Source organism: Camponotus floridanus, unplaced genomic scaffold, assembly GCF_003227725.1.
Source record: "Camponotus floridanus strain SB8 unplaced genomic scaffold, Cflo_v7.5 scaffold43, whole genome shotgun sequence".
NCBI lineage: Eukaryota > Metazoa > Arthropoda > Insecta > Hymenoptera > Formicidae > Camponotus > Camponotus floridanus.
The window spans coordinates 1,538,787-1,561,399 of record NW_020229581.1 but is presented as its reverse complement, the minus strand read 5'-3'; the positions used below and the strand labels follow the sequence as shown (position 1 = coordinate 1,561,399).

Sequence of the window (22,613 nt, the reverse complement as noted above, 5' to 3'; positions counted from 1 at the left end):
ACAATTTTATTCCTTAAAATTCGATGTTTAATTTTTCCACGTATAAATATTTTTTAAATTATTTTTATAAAAGTGTACAATCCTCGTCGGTTTTCCTCGGCAACTTTTCGTATTATAGCGGCGGCTACTTTTATTCTAAAGGACCGGAGACTCGAGATTTTCCAGGCTTGACCCAGTCCTCGACCGAGATAAAACTTGGTTCATTCGCGCTATAGATCGCGCAAAGTTTCGCGAGATACATACCTACCGAAAGGAGGACCGTCCAAGTTTTGCAGCCACCGTGGACCGATATCTACTGCGTTATTCACGATACATTCGTATAAACGGTCGACGCGACTCCGTACTCGATAATGAAATTAACACGCCTCGGGAGTCCGGTGCTAATTAATTTCAAGCGCAGCGTCCCCTCCCCTTATCGAACCGTTATCGGTCGCGTTCCTCGACATCGAGTCGATCGTGTATTACGGAAAGTTCCGATGTTTGACGTGCCTGGTAAAGACGCGCTGTACTATAAAGTGCAAATATTTCGAGCGCACGGAGGTTTCGCGAAAATCCCCGCGAACGACGTATTAATATTCAGCGAGGACGTACGATAGGGGAGGAATCTTGCGAATCGAACGAAACACATCTGGAACGCAAATACCATACCGTATGCGTCTGCGGTACCGCCTGTATTACGCGGCCATATTTTTCCTCCCGGAGGAAAAACAAGCGGGCGGCGTGGACAATATCGATTAAACGTTCCTCCGCATGAATTAAAGAGACTGTAAAAATTTGTTTACCTCCGGGAACCACCTCGTGACGGTCGGCCGCATTTTCAAATGATTTAAATTTCAGATTGCTCAAATGACCAAGCCCCCGGAGGCTGCAGGCGCGGCGCTTCCTTCTCTCCTTTCCGAATCCGCTCTTTCTCTTCCGCGTACAGACGAGACTCATCAGGAAGAAAATAACAGCAGAAATAGTAGAACTTCAATCATGCGAATTAGTACGGGAAGAAAGGCGAGTGGACAATGCAATTAGAGAGATAATGCAACCATTAGTCCCGTGGAGCAACAATTTTGACTCGGATTTCGATGAATCAGAATACTTGAGATTCCTGGTCGCTCATCGACGAGGTCCCTATCGAATTATATCAAAAGCGAAAAATCATGTGCCAAAATACATTGCTTTTTTCTTCCATACATAAATCATCATTCGCGTTCAAGTAGATTAATGAATATAATGAAGTCTCTTTTCTCATTTGATTAATAAATAACTGTAAATCTTGATCAACTGTCACAAGTCTATTTCGGTTAGAAATATGCTGCGACATGTCCAGATGAAAGTTATATACATGTGTATTTTATTACCAATATTATATCAGACTCGAATAAAACGAAAAAATTAATTTAGTTTGCAAGAAAAAAAATTGTATAATTTTTCAATTTTTCAATTATAATTTGATATCGGCTTCAATGAGCAAACGTTTAAATGTCGAATACAAAGTCCTGCAAATTTTTTAACACAATAAAAATTAATTAATTCGAACTTGACAAATTTAAACGTAAATTATCCGAAAAAATATTAGTACATTTAAAACTTTAATGTGCCATAATTTTTAGAACGTGTTAAATATTATATTTGAGTGACAGTTTAACATTATTTTTTCAATTTTATACTGTAATTATTTTTTACAATTTTACTTAATCCTTGTACGTTATAGCAGAATGTTTCTTTTACAGACGGCACGCGTGACGGTCGGGGCGACAAAGTGTCGAAGCGAGCGAAGCCGCTCGATCCCGACGAAGACGATTATTACTACGATGATCCGGTGGACGAGAGGAATAATCCTACGAACGAAGCGCCGGTCGTGCCGCCCGGATTCCTGAGCCCGTCTGTGCGCGAGTACCTGGATCTTGGCAAATCGATACCCGGTACGTATAAACAAGCTCACCCCTCGCGCAAAATTATCTCTTTGTGAGCCGTTTGTGGGCTCCACCGACCGATTCCGGTCGACACAGCATCACCTCGGTTTTTCTCCCTCTGTGTATATAGTGTACACAGTCTCTGCAATCCATTCCTGCCTATCTCCTTCGTTTTATCCAGCTTCCCATTCTACCCAGCTACCCCATTCTCGCTCGTCTTGTTGTTTCTCGCCGAACATTTCTTCTTTTGATATCGAGTGGACATGTCGCGTAAAAAAATCGTGTTTTTACTCAAGAAGGAAATAAAAGGAGAAGAGGAACTCTGAAACGAGGATCCAGCGTTGAACTCGCGAGGGACTTGTCCGAGAATAATGAGGAAATGGAGAAAGCGCAAGATATGATGAAATAGGAGAGAAAGAGAAAGAGAGAGGAGACAAGTCGATTGCGTCTTCCGTCGAACGCGTATCTGCAGTATTCTCGAGCAGGAAATATTTCACGCTCGACGGTGCCAGACTGCGAGAAATGCCAGGAATGCGCGGAATTGACCCTTTTCTTTAAAATACCGTCTGCAACCGCTATGTTTTATCCATAAGGATGGAAAATGCAGCCGAATCCGCGAGAAATATACAATCGCGCGTTATAACGGTTGGAGAGTCTAATATTCATTCGTACAATCATCATCCTCAAAGCTTTTATGCGAAATGACTTGTATCGCGATTGAAGAAAGATCTTATTAATCTTATTCTTTGCAGACACAAATTGACACATGTATATGAAACGCGTAAGTAAAACTGTAAAAACAGATTCTTTCTGACAAATTCGCTTTTTCCTTAATAAAAATATCACAATTGACACACTTCTTTCTCAATTATCAACTATTAACTTGACAAAATTTTAATATAAAGATCACTTAAAACAAAAATATTTATATAATTTATAAAATTAATGATATTATTATTTATTATATTATTTAATTATATAAATATTATTTGTTAAGGATGTTTTGTGCGTACAATCCCAGCAAAAAGTAGCTGAAAATCAATATTGACGAATCTCCACTTTTGGTGTATTTTGAGTATGAGAAATTGTGTGGAATATTGCAATTTGATCTTAGCCACAGTGCAGAGAGGAATTTTTTAATATTTATTGCGTTTTTACTTAAATATTCCGAATTTTGTTAATCAAAATGATTAACTTTTGGCAGAGAATTTCGCCTTGTGACAGATACATGGCTGGCTAACTTCATTGAATTACATTTAATATCTTTTTAACCAGTTAATATTTATATAATATTATTTGACGAAATATTTCCTCTATATCTAAACTTTTGCAAATTTTCAACAAATTCTGAATATTATTTCCATGTGTTTTTATCATTTGAATCGACGTGGTTATACGTTTCCCATAAGAACACATGTTAATATTCGGTGCACATTAAAATCTATAACTTGTGAACGCCTTAGTGAATCGATTTAAAAATTGTACTGAAGATTCTAAACATATGTAAGGACATTCTGTACAATTTTCATTAAATTCTCAATATTTTGAAAATAGATACAAAACATTTAATAATATTTATATAATTTATAAAAAGTTGAAGAATTGAAAAAATGACACTCAATTTCAAAAATGACAAAAAATCGGCTTCGAAATCGAGAAACTTGTCATTTCTTGCAGTGTCAATAATTTCAAGACACATATTATACGTCCAGATATTCTCTGAAGTAGCGAGACCGAGGATCTTTCCGTCCATGCGAATGAAACATCAGGTCGAGCGCGATACGCTTTGCCGGCTGCGATTATATAAGATTCGCCGGCCGCAAATGGATTTAAATCTAAACGTACGACGCAATACCATCGCTGCGTTCATGAACACCCTTCAACGGGTAATCCCGTCGACAATAGACGGTGGAACGAGGAGAAAGATGCGGACGCACGAGCGGAAATATATAATGTACAAGGAAATACGTAGTCGCGCGCATACCTCGACGAGCAATAACTTATCTTCTACATCCGCTTCTTATACCTCTCCCCCTCTCTCTCGTCCGCGGTCGCATAAAGCGCGTTTAAACCGAGAAACTCGTCGAATACGCGCATCGCCGCCAAGGAACAGTTTCAGCTGCAATTTCGCTGATATTCCGCAGTTGGCTTTCTATCTACGGACGAAACAAGAAGGGCCCGCATCGCATCCCTCTTCCATCCATCCTCTTTTTCCTCCCATCGGGCTCTGCCAATTTCTCTAACGCGTTTCTCTCTAACGTCCTGAAACTCTTCTTTCGCTTGATATATCGGCATCGGCCGATCGATACAAACTTTCCGATATCGGCATTTTTAATCTCTCGCTTGTCTGCCTTCGCCGATCAACCCATTAAAGCTCGCTGGCAACTTTAATCGCATAATTACTGCCGTCAATAACTGCACTTATACGCGCCCCATACTTCATAAATTTTGATACATTATAAAAATCAAAATTAAAAACATTAATATTTGGCAGACGCGAATCGGAGCATCTGTGAATTAGGACATTATAGTTATAGTAGTCGACAAGTTTCAGGGAATTGTGGACTTTGACGGATTAACTCTGCTTGAATTAAACAATCGTTTATCGATAAGCGCTTTAAAAGATCGCTCAGAGCCTTAAAGTTGTTCTATGAAATTATCAACTATTCTACATATTGGGGTTGAAGTATGCAATGACGTAATAATTATTCGAGAGAAAATGTTTTCGTAATTTGAAATTTTTGCATGCGAAATTAATTTAGAATATTGCATAAAATGATATTGTTTTGTATTAAATAAATAAATAATAAAAGACTTTGTAATGTAAACTCTCAAAATTGACACATTATAAGCGTAATGCATCGTTCCGTTGTCTGCCTACTAGTTTTCATCATGGTGCGAAGGTCGTTCTCTAAAAATCATTATTTTAACGTAACAGCATTAGCGGCATCGTAAATTCACGTCGGAGTAATTGAACGGGAAACGCTATTAATCTCTTCATCAGTGTGTGATAGTCTTCTTCCGCTTGTCTATATTGAAGAAAATTTATAAAAATTATAAAGAAATTAATGCAATTTCCTTCTCGCTATTAAAAGCGAATGCAAAATAAATCATCTTCGCGATGCAGATTCGTTCGGTTGAAAAGTAATAGCTTATCGTAAATCGTAAAGAGCGGGCACGCATTCGTGGCAGGAGACTGACTATAAGATTAAGTGGAATATTTTTAAGCGAGGGGGGCTTATTCTCAAGTTACCGCGATAATCCTGTTGCCCATTAAACGCGCGGTCGTATTGCGTTTAAGCGCGATTTATGTCACTTTGTGCCGGCTAATGGGCTCTTTGAAGACTCGCAATTTCGATGCTGACCTATCGTAATGCAGGCAGGCAAGCGGCATTCTCTTCGATTTTCCTCCGTCACCCTTCGACCGGCACTTACCCGTCTCCCTTTAGTCGATCGATCGTAAAATATTTGTAGCCTTCGGAGGGAAAATTCCTATAATGGAGTTTGCACATCGCGCCATCGGAGGGTAGAGACTGCGCCGGCAGGGCAACCCCTGCATGCGCGCGTTACACGCGATAGAAGATGTCGACCCGACTGATTTATAAGTGTACACATATATAACGCACGGGGTGCGCATAAAATTCACATATTAAATTAAATACGATCATAAGTATACGATCGGAATATAGGGTACTCGTGAAATTTTACGAAGAACGAATATTTATTTTCGGCCGCGAGGATTTATGCCCGTCGTCGAAACGCGAATAATATGCGTATACGCGATTAATCTGTCGACCATTGTTCTACGAGATTATTTCTGATTATTTGATAACGCGTTAAACATATTTCGCCGCGCGATTAAATCGATCGCGCTTTCGTTGTAACGCACGAATGTTACGCGTTTAAATGCTCTATAATCAACGGTGCGATAATCGTCAGCGATGATAAATCTATAGATAAATATATTATATCGTTGTATAAATAAATCCGTGTCGCATTGTGTACAGTACAGAAAGAAAATGTGAATTTCGAAAATACAGACATGAGTCGGATATTACGAAAACCTTTCTCAAAATGCCCGATTATTTTTAATACTCTCTACGCACCCGAGGGAAATGATCTAATAATATTCCTCCGATATTTCAATATGAATCAGGGATAGATTATCGGCCCAGTCATTTTCCCCGAGCGATCCGATAAATGTGCAGCGCGACATCAGGCGTGAATTTGAGAAATTTTGCCAGGGCGACGGCGTGAAAATTCCGCGAATATCCATCGACGACGGATGAGATCTTCGTTGACGTTAATCTTGAAGCGGAAAGCGACAACAAGAACGACATCGTCGACGACGATGACGAGGATGACAATGATATCGTGGCATCTTTCGTCGACACGACGAGGACCGATTAGCGTTTACAAATTCTCAAACAATGCACGAGGAATTTACGACGTCGCGTCGCTCTATCGTAAACTCCGGTGTGTCGACTAACTACCGTGACACCCTTCCGACAAGGGCTGATCATGCCGCTCCGAAGCAGCTGAGTTGTTGCAGGGTGTGCAAAGGGAACGAGAAGCCGAATCGATGGGGAAGATGGTGTAACGAGAATGACAAAGGCGCGGGACAAAAAATAACGAGATGAAACACGAGAAGATGGAAGAATAAAAATAGCGCAAGAAAATGAAAAATAAATTTTCACGTAATATAGAGGATTTGAAAATAACGAGGTGTGTGAGAATTGTGTGTCTTTATAGAAGACAAAAATTATATACGTGTCATGTGCATTTCGAAATATATATATATATATATATATATATATATATATATATATAAATATATATATATATAAATATATATATATATAAATATATGTGTTTGTGAAATGTGCACAATAATGAGTATGTAACTTGATAATAAAAAATTTAATTTAGAGCGAAAAAAACGTATAATAAATACGTGTAATAAAACGTGTAATAAATGTTACATACCTTAATCTTTTTTACTCTTATATTTTATGACTTTTAAACCTATTAATTAGTTATTTTTCCAATATTATACATTTTATTATATATATCTGATATATAATAAAAAAATTCGAAAAATGTAAAAAATAGCTTTCTACATGTTTCGTTAATGAATGCCGTTTGTTTTTCTTTCTCTTTCTGATACCTAATGCAAAATAAAATCATCTCTGAACAAACAACGAAAACAGCGAGAACAGAGAAAAAAAGAATTAATAGCTGCGACGCTGAATTAATATGGTAACGTAAATGTATCTCATTGACTTGACAGTTTTCAATCTCCCAAAGGATCACACGGAACCTCTCACTCTTCGAACCTGGACTCGGTATTCTCGGATAGAATAATGAAATAGTCCAACTCCGGACGAATTCTGCACTCACGCGGCTCTCCTCAATGTCATAGTTCCTACGGAAGCGAGTTGCAGGAACCAAGCAGGACAGAAGAAGAGAAAGAGAGATGCAAGAGGAAAGAAAATACGGGATTTGTTATATGCGTCTCGCTTACTCCTAGGCTCTTTCTCTCTCTCTCTCTCTCGTCTTTTCTTCTCTTCCCTCTTCGCCCCGCATTTTCTCTTTCCTTTGCGGAAAACTAACCAGGTACGTCCTTACGTGCATTTCATGACATACGGACAATAGCGGGGAAAAAGGAGCTAACCTATAGAGATAGAGAGGAGCGTACACAAGGGAATGGAGAGACGATGGGAGAGATGGCGAGAGAAGGAAACGAGGGTCTATTGGAACAAGATGGACGGAGAGAACAATACGGGTTGAAGGGTAGTTGTAGCAAACCTCGTCCTGTGCGCCTGGCTGACTTTACGACGATGGTTAGCAATGAAACGTAAAAGAGAAGAAGATGGATAGTGCTGAGGATATAAGAAGGAATGAAGAGAGAGAAAGAGAGAGAGAGAGAGATTCGTGCGTGATCGCGAATCATACAGACTAAATTTCGCCCTTCAGCTGAAAATATAATTGCATATAATTGCCAGAACGGAAACATTCGCAAAGACAAATTTATTAAAAAAATTTTAAACGAATATATATACACATATATATAATATTTAATAAATACTTGTAATAATATATATTAATATAATTAGATAATATAATATACAATATGAATATTTGTAATAATTTTATAGAGCGTGAGAAAGAGACTATGGATAATTTATCTGCATTAGCTTCAAGAGTTTTTTATATTTTTTACAATGTTGTATTCATTTTTATGTTTAAATAACGATTTATATATTACGATTTATATATTTATATATTATTTTATTGCGTATAATTTACAAAATGATGACAATTAAATAATGATTTCTGTACGTTTTATAATTAAAGCTGATTTTAGACAAGCTATGAATTGTAACAATTTCTATTTCTAATTTTGTGCACATATATAAATGTGTATAAATAATAAAATACATATTTTAAACACATGTTAGGCTACATTGAAATTATATGAGACAATCAAAAAATATATAAAATCACAAATAGAATTTTGCCTCGCGAATTATAAATTATCGAAAGCGGATTTAAATAATGATTTATATCTCTTCTGCATGATTTATGATTAAAGGATAATTTATGAAATTGATTCGCTAAAACGAAGAATTAATTCTATCAAACGATATATAATTCGGTTTTGATATCGAAATCAATATAAAAAAAAAATCCATCAAAAACACGCTAATATCCCCGGGCTTTACGAGAGGAACGATTTGGAATCCTCGCATGTGCAATTAATGCCATGCTGCATCATTCGCGCCACTGAGAGGATTAATATCCCGCTCATAGGACAAACGTATCCAAAGTGTAAACGAACGAACAGCTGAATAATCACAGGGAACGGGCTGTTTAATCATCTCGGTATGATTCGAAGTCATTTCGGGCTCTCCGCCTCATTACGCGCGACACGGCTGGACTAGGTTCGGGGCATTCTCATTGCGTAAGACAACGCTTGTGATATCCAAAAGCGATTCGCTTCCACTCGCGCGAGTGCATTTGCCTGTAGACATGCGTGCACGCGTGCCGGATGCATTCCGGATTAATCGCTAGAGATGCGTCTCTCGATTCTCACTTGACACTTGCGTTGTTACCGAGCAATCATCTTCGTATCGACATTCATTCGATGAATATACAAGCTTGAGTGTGTATGTATTATATATCTATATATGTATTATATTTACACATGTGCGCGATGTATACAAAAAAAACTCGTACGCTGCTGACGTCGAGCAATTTTAAATTAATGATCGCGTTATCGTGAATAAGTCGTTAGATAATTACATGTCTTGCATCTGGCGAAAGGATCAATTAATCTGCCGCTTCACACGCCGTCGACCTAACGATGCGGATTTACGGTGCAAGCTACCATAGCGACGCTCTTTTTCTAACGTCTTTTTGTCTCATGACGTGAGAGATTAAGTCCCTTTCGAATTTGTGCAAAAGTTAATATAATTTTGCATCTCTCTTTACGTGCGGATAATTTGAGAAAAAAGTCGCATCACGAATATCAGCGTCGCTTCTCTTTCGCGAATGATTCTTTCGTTCATCGAGAGAAAGTTGTAGAAGAAAGGAGAAGATATAACCCTTGATGTCTTTTAATTGCCGGCGATAATAACGTCAACGAGGAACATCCAGGGATAAAGAAGGATATATCTATTATCGTTGGTACTCGTTAAAGAGTTCCTACACGGCAAAAGAAGCGAAGAAAGGCAGAGGCAAAGAGTAAAAGACGAGAGAAGAAGGATCCTTTGATTCGTGCACATCCCGTTTTGCTTATTTATTTCTGCCTCAGTAATTCGAGACAGAAGTTTCCCGGCGCGATCCAAGTCTCTACGCGAACTTTTCATTGCGTTTCCCGATACATCCGGCGAGAGTTCCGCGATTCGTCGCGCAAGGAATATCGACTTTGCAATGCGCGCTCGTACAACTCGAATCGTAAAAAGAGATCGCGCTGTCAAACGACCAGCAGAGCGCTCTTGTTAGAAACGTCGGGCGAAATAATCGCTCGTACAAATGAAAAGAATGTAATTTAATTTTCTATAAAGTGTGCGAAAAATATGTATCTATTTGTTAAAAATATAAATTATTTTTTCAACGAGATTAGATCGAAATCATGTTTGTCCAAGTATTAATCGACGTGCGTTTCTGAAAAAAGACAATTTCCTGCGATTACGTTCGATCGTTTTTAAAACTCAGGGCCAGCCAGTCGAAACGCGGGTCTCGGTAAGAAGTTCTTTAGACAAGTTAAATAAAGCGCGAGGGCACAGGAAGCCGCCAAGGATCCTTCGCTATTGCCAGCAGTCCGGCGACGTTTAACTTTGTGCAACGCGTCCCGGTCTTGATTTTAAGGATTCGTATATTTTACTTGCGAAAGAGATAGACGTGGGGTTTTATAAGATTACATGCGAGAGAGGAGAACACGCCATTCTCTCGGCGGCAAAGATAACAAGACCGGTCTCGCGCGGAGAGATTTGGCCACGTGCCAACGCGTAAGATTCGCAAGAACAGAATTGTTGAGCCCGCACGATTCCCTTAAAGTAATGCTAAAAAGTACTCGACGGAGATAGTACCGACGACGATCCGACATTTTCTCCGATTGGCGAAGGAAGTTGAAAACGAGGTCGACGCTTATTAAGAGAGTTCCTTCGTTAACTCTCCACGAGAGACCGCGCCCTAAGCGCGGATAATCAATCTTTTTTTAAATCTCATATCGTGATTTAAATTTCAACTTCACGGAATAATTTTGCATTAAACTGTAAGTAATTGTCTTTAAGCATTATTATCGGAAAAAAATTATTACTCGTTTTTTGTCCTCAAATTATTTTAACTTAAAAAAAATTCCGTCATACAAACTATCAATATTGTAACAATCCATTATTATCAACATGATGACAAATTAAAATATATAGATATTAAAATTTGCACATAAATATTTTCTACGTTAATAATAATGCTTTTTTTCTATGTTAATAACAATGCAATAGTTTTGCAATTATAGTGATATAAAAAGCATAACAATTACAAAAACATTGCTTGGTTTTGTTTGGAAAAACGAGTAAATGCCGTCTAAATAATTTTGCGTCAATACGGCATCCTGTTTTGTCCCCGGATCGGACAATTCTGTCTCTCCACTCTTGTTTCCTCCCAATCTCTCTCTCTTTTTCTCTGTCTTTGTTTCCGTCTATCTATACATCTCTATCTCTCTCTATCTCTCTTCATCATCTGTCTACTTCTTCATGTCTCTGGCTATTCGAATCTCATCGAGCTTAGTTTTGCCAAGCAAGAATATCGCTCGTAAAATCGTGACGAAGGCGAAACAACGAGATGTTCCTAATGAGAGGAATGTAGAAAGAGATAGTGTAAGATGTCTCAAAGTAAATTTATAATGAAATTATACTAAATAAATTCTGAAAGATACGTGCTTTGATTAAAATCTCTATCTCAAAATTATAATATTAAATAAATTTGCTAAAAGTATCTATGAATTTTAACATAAACATTGCACATATTTTTTACAATTTCATACAATTATATTTCAATTATATTGCAATTTTACGTAAAGATTATTTACGTTTAAACCAAACTTATTATTAATTGTATAGATGCAAACTCTAAAGTCGATTAAAATTTATTATCCAATTCAAGCGATGCAACAAGTATAAAGTTCTACTAGATTTGCGAGTCAAGTTCTATTAATATTTAATAATTAAATTTAGAAATCGCATTTGAATCGTAAGAATCCTGTATAGTGATACACATATTACTTAGCGTGTTTTGTTATTTGTTTTACACACGTCTCGCACTTTGGCTTTCTAGCGAGTCGAGAAATTTTCGCGTCGATATCGCTCGACGGAGGCTCGTTCAAGTTAGCTGAAAACAGCGGATTGGCCAGACTTCGTCTCGGGCGCATTGCAGGAATACCGATGCGGCGAAATGGACCGGTCTGTACGCGCGCACAACACCCCGGAAACGTATACAATACGTGCACCTTCCACGAGAGACACGGTCGCATAAACTCGACCGTATCGCACCGACATCCATACGAAATTCGCAGCTTGCGTCGCTTGTCCGACCTGTTTTGTCAACGGAAGAGATTCCGCTGCACGGAATAAACGCTCATTGTCTCGCTTCCGCTATCTCCCGCTTTCTTCTTTCTCTCTCTCCTCCTTTCTTTCCCTCTCAGCTTCACAGCGGTTGGGTCCGCGTAATTATAACTTTGGTAGGATCCACGGCGACAACACTGTCGAACGCGTATTCTCGTTCTCGAGCTATTCACCCGTTTCGTAAGTACGCTCGCGCAACGTGTCAGTCTAATTATTTCGTTTTCCGTTGAACCTCAGACCGAGGAACGAGAGACGAGGACGGGAAAGTACGATGGGGATGAAGGATCCTCCCCGAGGGCACTTTCTTGGAGCTCTTTTAACGATCGCTTTAATGCGCCTACGAGCCTTTCTCAACCGCAAATCGTTTTAAGTTGTCTAACTTTGGTTTTCACCCCTTTTGATCGCGATCGCGATTTCTTTCGGAATTACTCGTTTATCGTTTGCCAATATTAAATTAAAAATGTATCAATATTGAACGCGAAAATATTTTGATACACGTTGCGAAAAATTGACAAATCTGAAAAGACGAAACTCCATCTTTCTTGTGTAAAAAGATATAATCCGCAAAATTAAACTGTCACAGATACAAATTTTCAAATGCAATTTTGTTAAATTAAATTATCAAATATTCAAAACTGTATTATAGCCTTTTGAAAGTCTCAGTTCTTTTGAGAAAGAGAGAGAAAAAGATATATATATGTATATATATATATATACTTTTCTATATTTTTTATATTTTCCCTTATTTTTTCTTTTACTTTTATTTAAACAAAATTACTGGAAATAATATTTCTAAATTTCTTAGCTTTCGATACATATTCTACCACAATCGTCCGAATAAAACTGTGCGATAAAATACGACCTTCTAATAAGATTCAAACGGCTACGATTGCAAAAATAACGAAGGGTTGAAAAAGAAAAAAGGGCAAAGAACCACGGTTGCACATCGATTCGTTTAACTTCTCCGCTCATTTAGATAGTTAATTCGTCCAAATCGCCGCTTTATATGTGTTTGCGAATTTCACGCAAAGGGAATCCGTGAGCGCTGAAATTACAGCCGGAATAAACCGTGAATTATTTAAGGCCTGGAATATACGATCGAACGATATCAAGTGGGATGATGAAACACATTTGAATGTTCAAAGATCGTTCCATCCACGTCATTAAAATATTATCCATAATTTGGATTCATTAAATATACTTTAATTAAAAAAAAGAATATTAAAACAATATATGGCAACATATCAATTAAAGTTTACCGATATGACTTGTGTTATTATAAAAAAATAAGGTTTTTTTTACGGGATTAATTATTTACATCAATCTTTTCTTTAATGCTAGAGAACTTACGGTACTTATTGCAATTGCAGGTCGGCCAGGCACGGATTATCCGGTGCTGGGGAAAGTGCCCTACACAAATTTCTACTGCGACGACCAGTCCTTTCCCGGCTTCTTTGCCGATGTAGAGACGAGATGCCAGGCGTGGCATTATTGTGACATAGACGGGCGACAGGCAACGTTTCTCTGTCCGAACGGCACGCAATTCAGCCAAGCGGTATTTGTCTGCGACTGGTGGTTCAACGTGAGATGCGAGCTCAGCCCGAAGCTTTACGCCATCAACAGTCGACTTTACGGTACGCCCACCGAGAGCCCGACCAGACCTCACCGACTGATCACAAAGGAGCTTCTGGAGAATATTTTCGTGCGTAGGAAATGAAGAGGTCGAACAGACAGCACGCGATATTCGCCTTGAATCAAGAAAAGAAGAGAAGAAGAGGCGAGAGGAAGAAAGGGAACGGTCATCATCGTTCGAAATGGAAGACACTTTCCCTCGCCATACAGAGAGAAATATCATAAAAAAAGCGCCGCGGGTCTTTAAAAATCCATACAAGATATCCTTTTATCTTCTTTAATAAATCGTTTGCGAATCTTGCTACTTCAAGAGTCTCGATTCTTTGATCTTCGAATCAATCGTAGTCACTTAACTATTCCATTTTACTGATCGACAAACTATCGTGAGATGTATGTCTGGACACTATCACGACTCTGCGAAAACACTTTCACAGGAAACGTGAGCGAAACATTCGAGAACATCCGATGCGAGGAAAACACGCCACTCTGAAGAACCACTCTGCATCTGGAGATTATCGAGAGAGATCAATCTTTGCCAAGTGAATATCGAAATGACAAAGATCTTTCGTCCGCAAGCGAAGACTGGCGCCGAGAAGACGAGAAGGATGCTCGTCGACGCTAAGCACCTGTGTCAATAAGAACCGGAACCGGAGATAAACTCTTCCGCTCACATTTGCCCTTCCACATTCATGTCGCCCTACGATTCACGTCGATACTCAAGGTTTTTAATCATTGATGAGATCTCATCAATGTCTATTGTAGCTCTCTTCTCTCTACCGGCGTCTTTACGGATGTCATCGACATGTCATCTTTACGGATGTCTATCGCGCGTCTCGTCGGTGGATAAGAAACTGCGGAAGTTGATTGTTATAGCGGAAGTATAAGAGTCACGTGCCATCGACACATTTGCGCGAAAATCAATCAACTACGTGTTCTATGATCGATCATTAACCCGAATGCGATCCTCACACAACAATGCTTCGATTGTGCTGTAATATATTTGATAGATTTTCGCGATTTTCGTTGTAGTTTTCAGTAGTGATCTTTTGTTAATTATATTTACCAACCCAAAAATAAATCAATTTTAATTACGCTTTGCTATTTTGCGAATATCATAATGTTCGTTGTATTTTTAGAAGTGAATTTTTATGCACGCTAAATTATATTCATATACATATAAATATGTATAAATAGGCAAATATTGTCAAAATATATTTTTTATTTGTTACTATAAATGTAGTATCGATTGCGAAGGCATAAAGTATCAAACGAAAATATTATCAACTTTAATATATTGTTATATGAATCATTGAACAAAGTAATGATGATTAAAAACGAATAAAAATTTGCCATTTCTATATATAAAATACCATCAATTTTTATGTAAAATTATTCTGACAAAATATAAAAATACTACGATTTACCATTATAACTTGCATCGCTGTTTCATCTAACGATTCATGGTGCAAAGTGTAATATTTTATATATTTATTAAAACATATTTATTTAAAAATATGTACAAAAAATATTTAATCCGATTAATTGTGTAAAAATATAAACATTGCATAGTTTTGCAAAATAAACAAATTTTGCGACAATATAAACCGCTATCTGTTTCAAACGGCGTCGCAAGAAGAAATCGTTGCGCGTGTGCGACATGAGCGGGCGTAGAAGTTGACGAAATCAATAGCTGATAATACGATTACATATTTTGATTGTGATGCCCGAGCGAAGTACGACAACGGCAGGTTTGCCGGCAATTAGTAACGGCATGTTGTGTGATCGCGCGATATTGTTGCGGTTCGCGTTTCGTAGCGCTCTGAAAAGCGATCGTCACGCGACGAATTCTCGCCACGACTAATAAACGAGCGTATGCACGAAACGCACAATCGAATCGCGGGTTGCGACTTTTGTCCTTTTTTTTTTCTTCATTGTGTAGAAACACTGGTAGACATAACTAATCACTCGAGATATCTCCCTCGAGCACGAGTTCATAGTGTTAATTAGTTGTTGAAATTGTGAATGAGCAAGCGTATGCGTATTTTGTGTCACTGTCATTTGTAACGTTTGATGTAAGCGCTTTCTGCAATCGAATGAACACATGTGCCTTGTATATAATAGAGATAAATCATACGTATCTACACTAAGCCATGATATGCCAATTTTGTTTCATAACGTTATAAACTCATTAGCGATTTTGTTAAAAAAAGATACCTTAATATTTAATCGATATAATAATAAGAAATATGTTTTCAAAATTCTGATAAACGCAATTGGCGATGAAAATGTACGATTAAAAAAGATATCCCGAAATTATTTAGCTATCTTCGATTCTCCGATATCCAACGAGAAATCTAATCTTCATAAAGTCCCGAACATTTATACAAGAATGTAATTACTGAAATTTTTATTGAATATAAGAGAAGGAACTTTTACGAGAGGAAGTTACGGTAAATTAATTCGAAAACTTCTTGATACGATGCATCTTCAAAAGATGCCTTTGCTAGGCAATTTGCTGATGAGAAAGGGTTAACGGAGAGAGACCAATTTCAGTGAAATTAAAGATCGCTTCTTAAACAAGTGGCAAAATTTAAGCTGGAAGATTGAAGAGTCACGCTTAATTTGATTATAAGACAGAAAATCTTAACTAATTCGTTCCGCGGTTTATACGCAGTGCGATTAAATATGCCTTAATTGACAGCGGCATTTTGTCCATTTTTACCTATAATCATATTTTCAATATGAATCCTATTTAACTCGATTTAAGTGTCGCGTCAACCAATCGTTCACGCGAAAGCAATAATAAAAAAAAGGACGCGCGATGATAGTCTAATTTTGGACAAAATTCAATTCAATCCATCTTCAGTATTTTCAGTTTAAATCTGCGCTGTTGAAAGACGTATTCTAAAGGTGAATGAAGTGATTGACATTTTAATAATTATGGATGCATCTGATGAATAATTTTATTTTCAGGACAATCTCGAAGTAATTATTTCTTTAAAAATATTATTATATGCGATAAGATATTATGTGCTAAATGAACAATAAACGTGTAATTACTTTTATAGATTTTCAAATTTAAAATTTAGATAAGATGAGAGAATTGACAAAGTACATAACGCAATATATTATAGAGCTCTTCGATAATCAGACCGTTTGTGAAACTTGAGAATTATTAAAAAAAAAAAAGTTGCGAAAGTATTGGTTTGATGATGGCCAACGCGGTCACTGCGGCCACAACTGATTGAACTTATACACCACAAACTCTATTGAACCTATACACCACGAATGGAGTTTTATATAAAATATCAGATATCTGATACGTTAAATGAACCGCAAGTTGCATTTCGCGAAATAATTGGTTTTGTATCAAAATTTTTTTTTCACAAACTGAGTTAGTGCGGCACGATGGTACATTTTGAGGTTTGTCTCTATGGTTTTTGTTTTAATTTTATTTTATCTCCCTCCGCCTCCCTCTTCTTTTCTCTTCTATCACATTCATTTCGAATTGTATCTGATATTCTTCATACTGTGTATCTATATAGGCATCCTGACAATTAAGCAATTGTTAATTACGAATATCAGAATATTTTTTAAAATAGTATTTTTCAATCGCATAAAATTAATTGAAAATCACTGTCCTATCTCAATTCGACTTATACTTTGACTATATAAAGCTTATATATTTACAATGAATGCAGTGTGAGTCTTGCAAATGATATCTAGACTACATCATGTACAATTTTCACTCGCACAACTATACGAAATCGTTTATTGAAAACGGTCATAAAGCGAGATCGGCTAATATTGGCTAGCATTTCAAGTTATTGTCCAGAAAGGTGGATGCGCGGATTGGCAAAGCGAGAAGAACGACGAAAGAGTCTAAGAATCCATCAACGAAATCAGGTAATCAAGTAGGCCAGCACGAACCACTTTCAAGGATTCAATTTCGCTGGGAGTTTTGCCATTTTTCCCGCCCCTTTTCTTGCATTTTTCTTCCCTCCCTCATTTCGTGCAAGTGCACTATGCGCGTGTGCGCAATGTCGCTCAGCATCCTTAGATTCATCCAATTTTGTGAATGAGCTCGTTTCAGTTGCCATTCGATACGTCTGCGCTCTGGACATTGATTTGGGATTTTCTCTAAACTATTGGAAAAATGATATATCGATAGAGCGATATGATGTGAATTCAACATTGTAAACGAATCGCCATCAAACACGCAATATTTTTAATCGAAAAACGAATAAATAAATAAAGTTAAAAATAAAAATAAAACCAAAAAGGATTTATAAGCGACGATTGAGAATATCTGTCATAATTTTTCGACAAGAACTCTGAGAATTGATGGCCAAAAAAACGATGATTAATATTCACGAAGATGTACCACTTTCGCGCCCTTAATCGCAAGATTCTTTTGACGTAACTTTTAAAGCCGGATGCAAATGGGCCATAAAACCGGGCATCCAGGTGGCTCATTTACGAGCGCGGAAAGTTTTTAGATTCGCGCGAGGATCGGGTTGACGATCGCGCAAATGAGAGGGACTGTTTTATCGGTCTGCGAGTTCGAAAGTAATTCTCTTACTTGACAGTAGGACCGAGGGACCGCGCGAATTGCCAGAGACTAACTTTGCAATAATGAGAATTCTCTGTCCATTTCGACTTCCTTATCGATTGCACTCCTCAAATATAATATTACTTTGCAGCTGTTATGCTCGATGTATCATTTTGATATCTACTTTACGCTGGGATGTAAATTTACTGAAGCAGTAAATTTACAAATACTCGAAACGGTTAATTAATAATAATAATAATCAATTAATAATAATAATTGCAATTTTCATTCGCGCAAAGACAAGAGAAACATTTCGAACAATATTTTCAGGCTTAATCATGATGATTATTGTTAATAAATTTGTAACTTTTTCAAAAATTTAATAAATCAATCAATTAATTAATTAATTAATTCTTTATAAATCGGTTTAAGTAAGTCGATTCTGAGACATCGTTCAGAATACCTAGTATATCTGGCCATTCTCGCGCTCGCGTCGGCGGGAGACAGACACGCGGATGAATTATTTTCGTTCGCATAAACAAAGCCACGACTTGAAAGGGGAGTTTAAATTGTTCGCTAGTTTTACGCGCCCGCGGCGTTCTCTCCCTCGCTCTCTTTTCGTCCTAGTCCAACTTCCCTCTTCCCACCTAATTCTCGATATTTCTCCTCTTTCCTTCTCTTTATTTCGCTCTTTCTCTTCCGCTCTCTCCCCCTCGTTGCCGGAAGGGAGAGAGGCGAATGCGCGCGTGTTGTTGCTGCTGTTGCCGCTGTCCATCAGGAAAGATCCATGCGAGTCTGCGCTTGAAGCCCATTGATTAACCGTTGTCTGCCGCATGCTACGAGCGAGAGAGAAAGCGGAAGAGCGTTCTCATGCGAAACGAGACAAGAGGAGAGAGATGCGTTCAACGTGCTCACGAGTAACGCTTATGAAAACTTTGTGCATCGGCTGCGCTGCAACAACAAATAAAATAACGCCCTCGATTAGCCCGGGCCATTCTCTCTCTCTCTCTTTCTCTCTCACTCTGCTCCCCGACCCACGCGAGCCGCTTAAATTATCAGCGTTTTCCATTTTGTATCGCCCTGAAGCCCAATCGCCAGCATCGTCGATAAGCAACGTCAAAGAGTTTCGTGCTAGCTACAGAGTCAAACGTGTCCACCTGTGTTATTAATGAAGCGTTTTCCGGCTGGTCTTAATATATTCCTACCGTGGCAAGATAAAACGCTGATCTTACACTTTGATAAGTTAAACAAGCGCCTAGGGTTCATAAATTATAATGTAGAGAAGCAAAATCGATATTGCTAAAGGAATATTTAAGAAAACGCGAAGTATAATTTAAAATTTTAATTTCTAAAAATAGCCAAAAACGAAAAATGCAAAATATTATACAACATCTCCTGCCATTTTTCATACATTTCTATATGTATAAAAAATGGCCGGAGATGTTGTATATGCAGAGACATATCAATGCATGTATAAATACGTTTTAGATTCGACGCAGCGAATGAATATTTCTGGGAAAAAACAGTGTGAATTTTCAGGCTTTTCTACGATGATAGAGATATTTCGAATATATACGATATTTACGCCGATTGCAACCGTGTTCTCTCTCATCACAAAGGATTAAATCGACAATTGTTCAATCGTGTATGTATGTTGTGTTATGTACAACCCGATACGACATGATGTTAACACGCCAGGCTTCCGGCCTGGCCGGAGGATTACAGGCAAATGATGCCGCAGTGATCGATTAGCACATAACTCTGTCCATATAAATCAGAACGATTCCCCGTTGCATTTTCAACGCAGTGATGCGAATAAATTGAAGAACATGTGCGGGCAATGGGAAAATTATAATTATATAAATCACTCACCGGATGAAGACAGCGATTAATTTAGATTATCGTCTTACCTGAAACAGAAAGCATAACGCTCAAAAACTAGAAAAAATAAATTTTATTTAGAAGAATTGCATCGACTAATTATATCTACAAACATTTTCTCCAGAAACATTACGTAAAGGGATAGAGAAATCGGATTAGTTTGATTATCAAATAATAAGAATGTCGTAATATAATTGCGAGCGAAAGCACGAAATGGTAAGAAATGAAAACGCAATTAAAATGAGCTTCCCGAATTCTCGATATGGCCGAAAATATTTCCGCGTATCCAAGTAGAAATGTTGAATGAAAATGTAGGATGATCGACGATTTCGTGACACAAACCAGCGAGGTAGAGACGCGAGACCGAATCAGAACAGCTCCTAGGGTCAAGAGGGTGGAACAAAAAAGAAGGAAAAAAAAAAGAAAAAACGTGCGCATCCTCCGCGATTTTTATTCTCGTTCCCTCCCATTTGTTCGCCAGTTGCTCTCTTCCCATTTCGGTCCGGTTTTTTAATTCGCGCGATATTTCCTGGTTGTTCGCATGTTAATTTTCGACGACCAATGACGCGGCAGGCCCGCGGGGCACAGACGTCGATGATATTTCGCGAGCGTGTTTCGAGAGCGGGTCGAGAGCAAAATTCCCGATCGGCCGGACGCTCAACCCCACCCCCACCTGTCGCATCCCTCTCTCTTTTCTCTTCGATATCGATACGAGCGAATGTTGCACTTTCACAGCGTGCATTACTAAATAGTGTATAATATTTGCGCAAAGAACGTTGACAGAAAAAGAACAAAGGGGGTGAGATTAATGAGGAGAACGCATGGAAAGCAATTGTGAATGGATTTTTCAATCAATATTTTATGACATTTTCGCGAAAAGTAAATATTGATACTCACGCAAATTACGTTCTCGCGCTTATACAGTACCTATGAAATAAACAATGGTTTTGCGAATATAATCATTGGCGCAATAGTTTATGCAATCGACGATATTGGGTCAAACTAAATGCAAATTTAATTTTATACGTTCGATTGTTTAATTACTCATGCAGATTTGCATACTGTTTCTCGTTAATTAAATAATTAATTAAATATTTATCGAATATTTCTCTGATCTCGCTTATACAATCAAAGCATACGTGTCAGAGTTGTTTCTTATAGTCTAATTATTTTTTTGTGTACAATTACATATATTCATTATCATATTTTCTTCTTCGCTATATAAATATTGATGAAATTTGATTGTTTTAGCGACAATTTCAAAAAACGATCTCCTAAATTAGATAACGATTGATGTTCAATCGAGATGACACTCGAGTGAGTGTACAAAATGGTACAAATGAAGCTTTAACTTTTGTTACTATATCATTTATTAGTGCATTCAATTAAAACATGAAATAATAACCTTAGTCCATATTTCAATTGAATGTACTGTATAATGTATTCTCTTCCAATATGCAGTGTTACTTTAATTTTCTTCTAAAAGTCTATGACAACTTAATTATACAATTTGATTATACAGCTGTGTTGCAAAAAGCAAGCTATCTTAAATCAAAATATTATGTGTTACACTTTCTAAATTCTTTAATTTCGCGGAAAAATTCAAATACATTATTCTATATCATCGAACTATTACGTATCAGAGATAATTGTTTAGTGTGTTATATAATTGCATAATTTGCAGTTTATTAAAATTATTATAGAATTTTGAAGAGTCCTAAAGCAATGCTATCTGTAACAAGTTCTTTATAAAAGGGTTTGAAATCTTTCATGAAGAATTAAATTGTCTCAGTTTTAATTGACAATTGCATAAATAAGAGAGCCCCAAATTGAACTAGTGTTGGAGATTTCGATGCCCGAATACAATCAGTAGAACTTTGGTGCCAGGCATTGGAGTCGCTCGTTTCTTATAACTTACATTAACATTTTTTTCTCTTGATTCATTGAAATTCGAGCTATTTATAGTTCGCAAAAGAAAGAAATTAGAAAATCTAATTTAATCAAAAACAAAATTATAAAACGTGTCAATGTATTTATCAAAAATTTACAAACATTTATTAAGGTAGTATCTTCTATAATTCAAAATTTTTAGCAATAAAGAAAAAAAATAAATTGTTTTTAAATATCACAAACATACAAATTTTAACTTTTTTTTATTAAAAAAAATATTTAAAATGTTAGATGGAATATGCTTTTTTTATCAGAATTTTGCTTTAATTTATCATTTGATCTATATTCCTTAACAATCTTATATAATAAATATAAGTTTATATAACAAAAATATCTATTGATATGAGTTGGTTGTCAAATACATTGTCAAACAAATATCTATTTCCAAGAATCGTGTTTGAGCGTGTTATAAATAATCCGTGCAGCTAAAAATCACTTTGGTTTATGGTTAATCCGGCAGTATTTTTTCCCCGCTGATATATTGCGCTTCGGTAGTGTACACAATGCGGCTGTATTGAACTGCAACCCCACGAAAATACTCGCGCGCTTGATTATTCACAGTTATAT

At 37.1% G+C, this 22,613-nt stretch overlaps 2 protein-coding genes across 5 annotated transcripts in view; one reads left to right on the top strand and one right to left on the bottom strand.

Annotated features, from left to right (window-relative positions):
* Positions 1-14,973, top strand: part of LOC105255285 — a 60,785-nt gene extending 45,812 nt beyond the window's left edge. For both annotated transcript variants that reach the window (XM_011264470.2, XM_011264469.3), the window contains exons 2-3: positions 1,722-1,913; positions 13,402-14,973. In XM_011264470.2, the coding sequence (XP_011262772.1) occupies positions 1,722-1,913; positions 13,402-13,748 (539 nt within the window). In that variant the 3' untranslated portion in view covers positions 13,749-14,973. The remainder of the gene's footprint in view (positions 1-1,721; positions 1,914-13,401) is intronic.
* LOC105255286 (RING finger protein 17) overlaps positions 1-22,613 on the bottom strand; it is a 136,135-nt gene that overhangs the window by 45,391 nt on the left and 68,131 nt on the right. The window contains exon 1 of one of the 3 annotated variants that reach the window (XM_025411813.1): positions 244-343. The exons of the other annotated variants lie outside the window; for them this stretch is intronic. The gene's annotated coding sequence lies outside the window, so the exon portion shown is untranslated. Of the gene's footprint in view, positions 1-243; positions 344-22,613 lie in introns of those variants that run through there. 3 annotated transcript variants of the gene reach the window in all.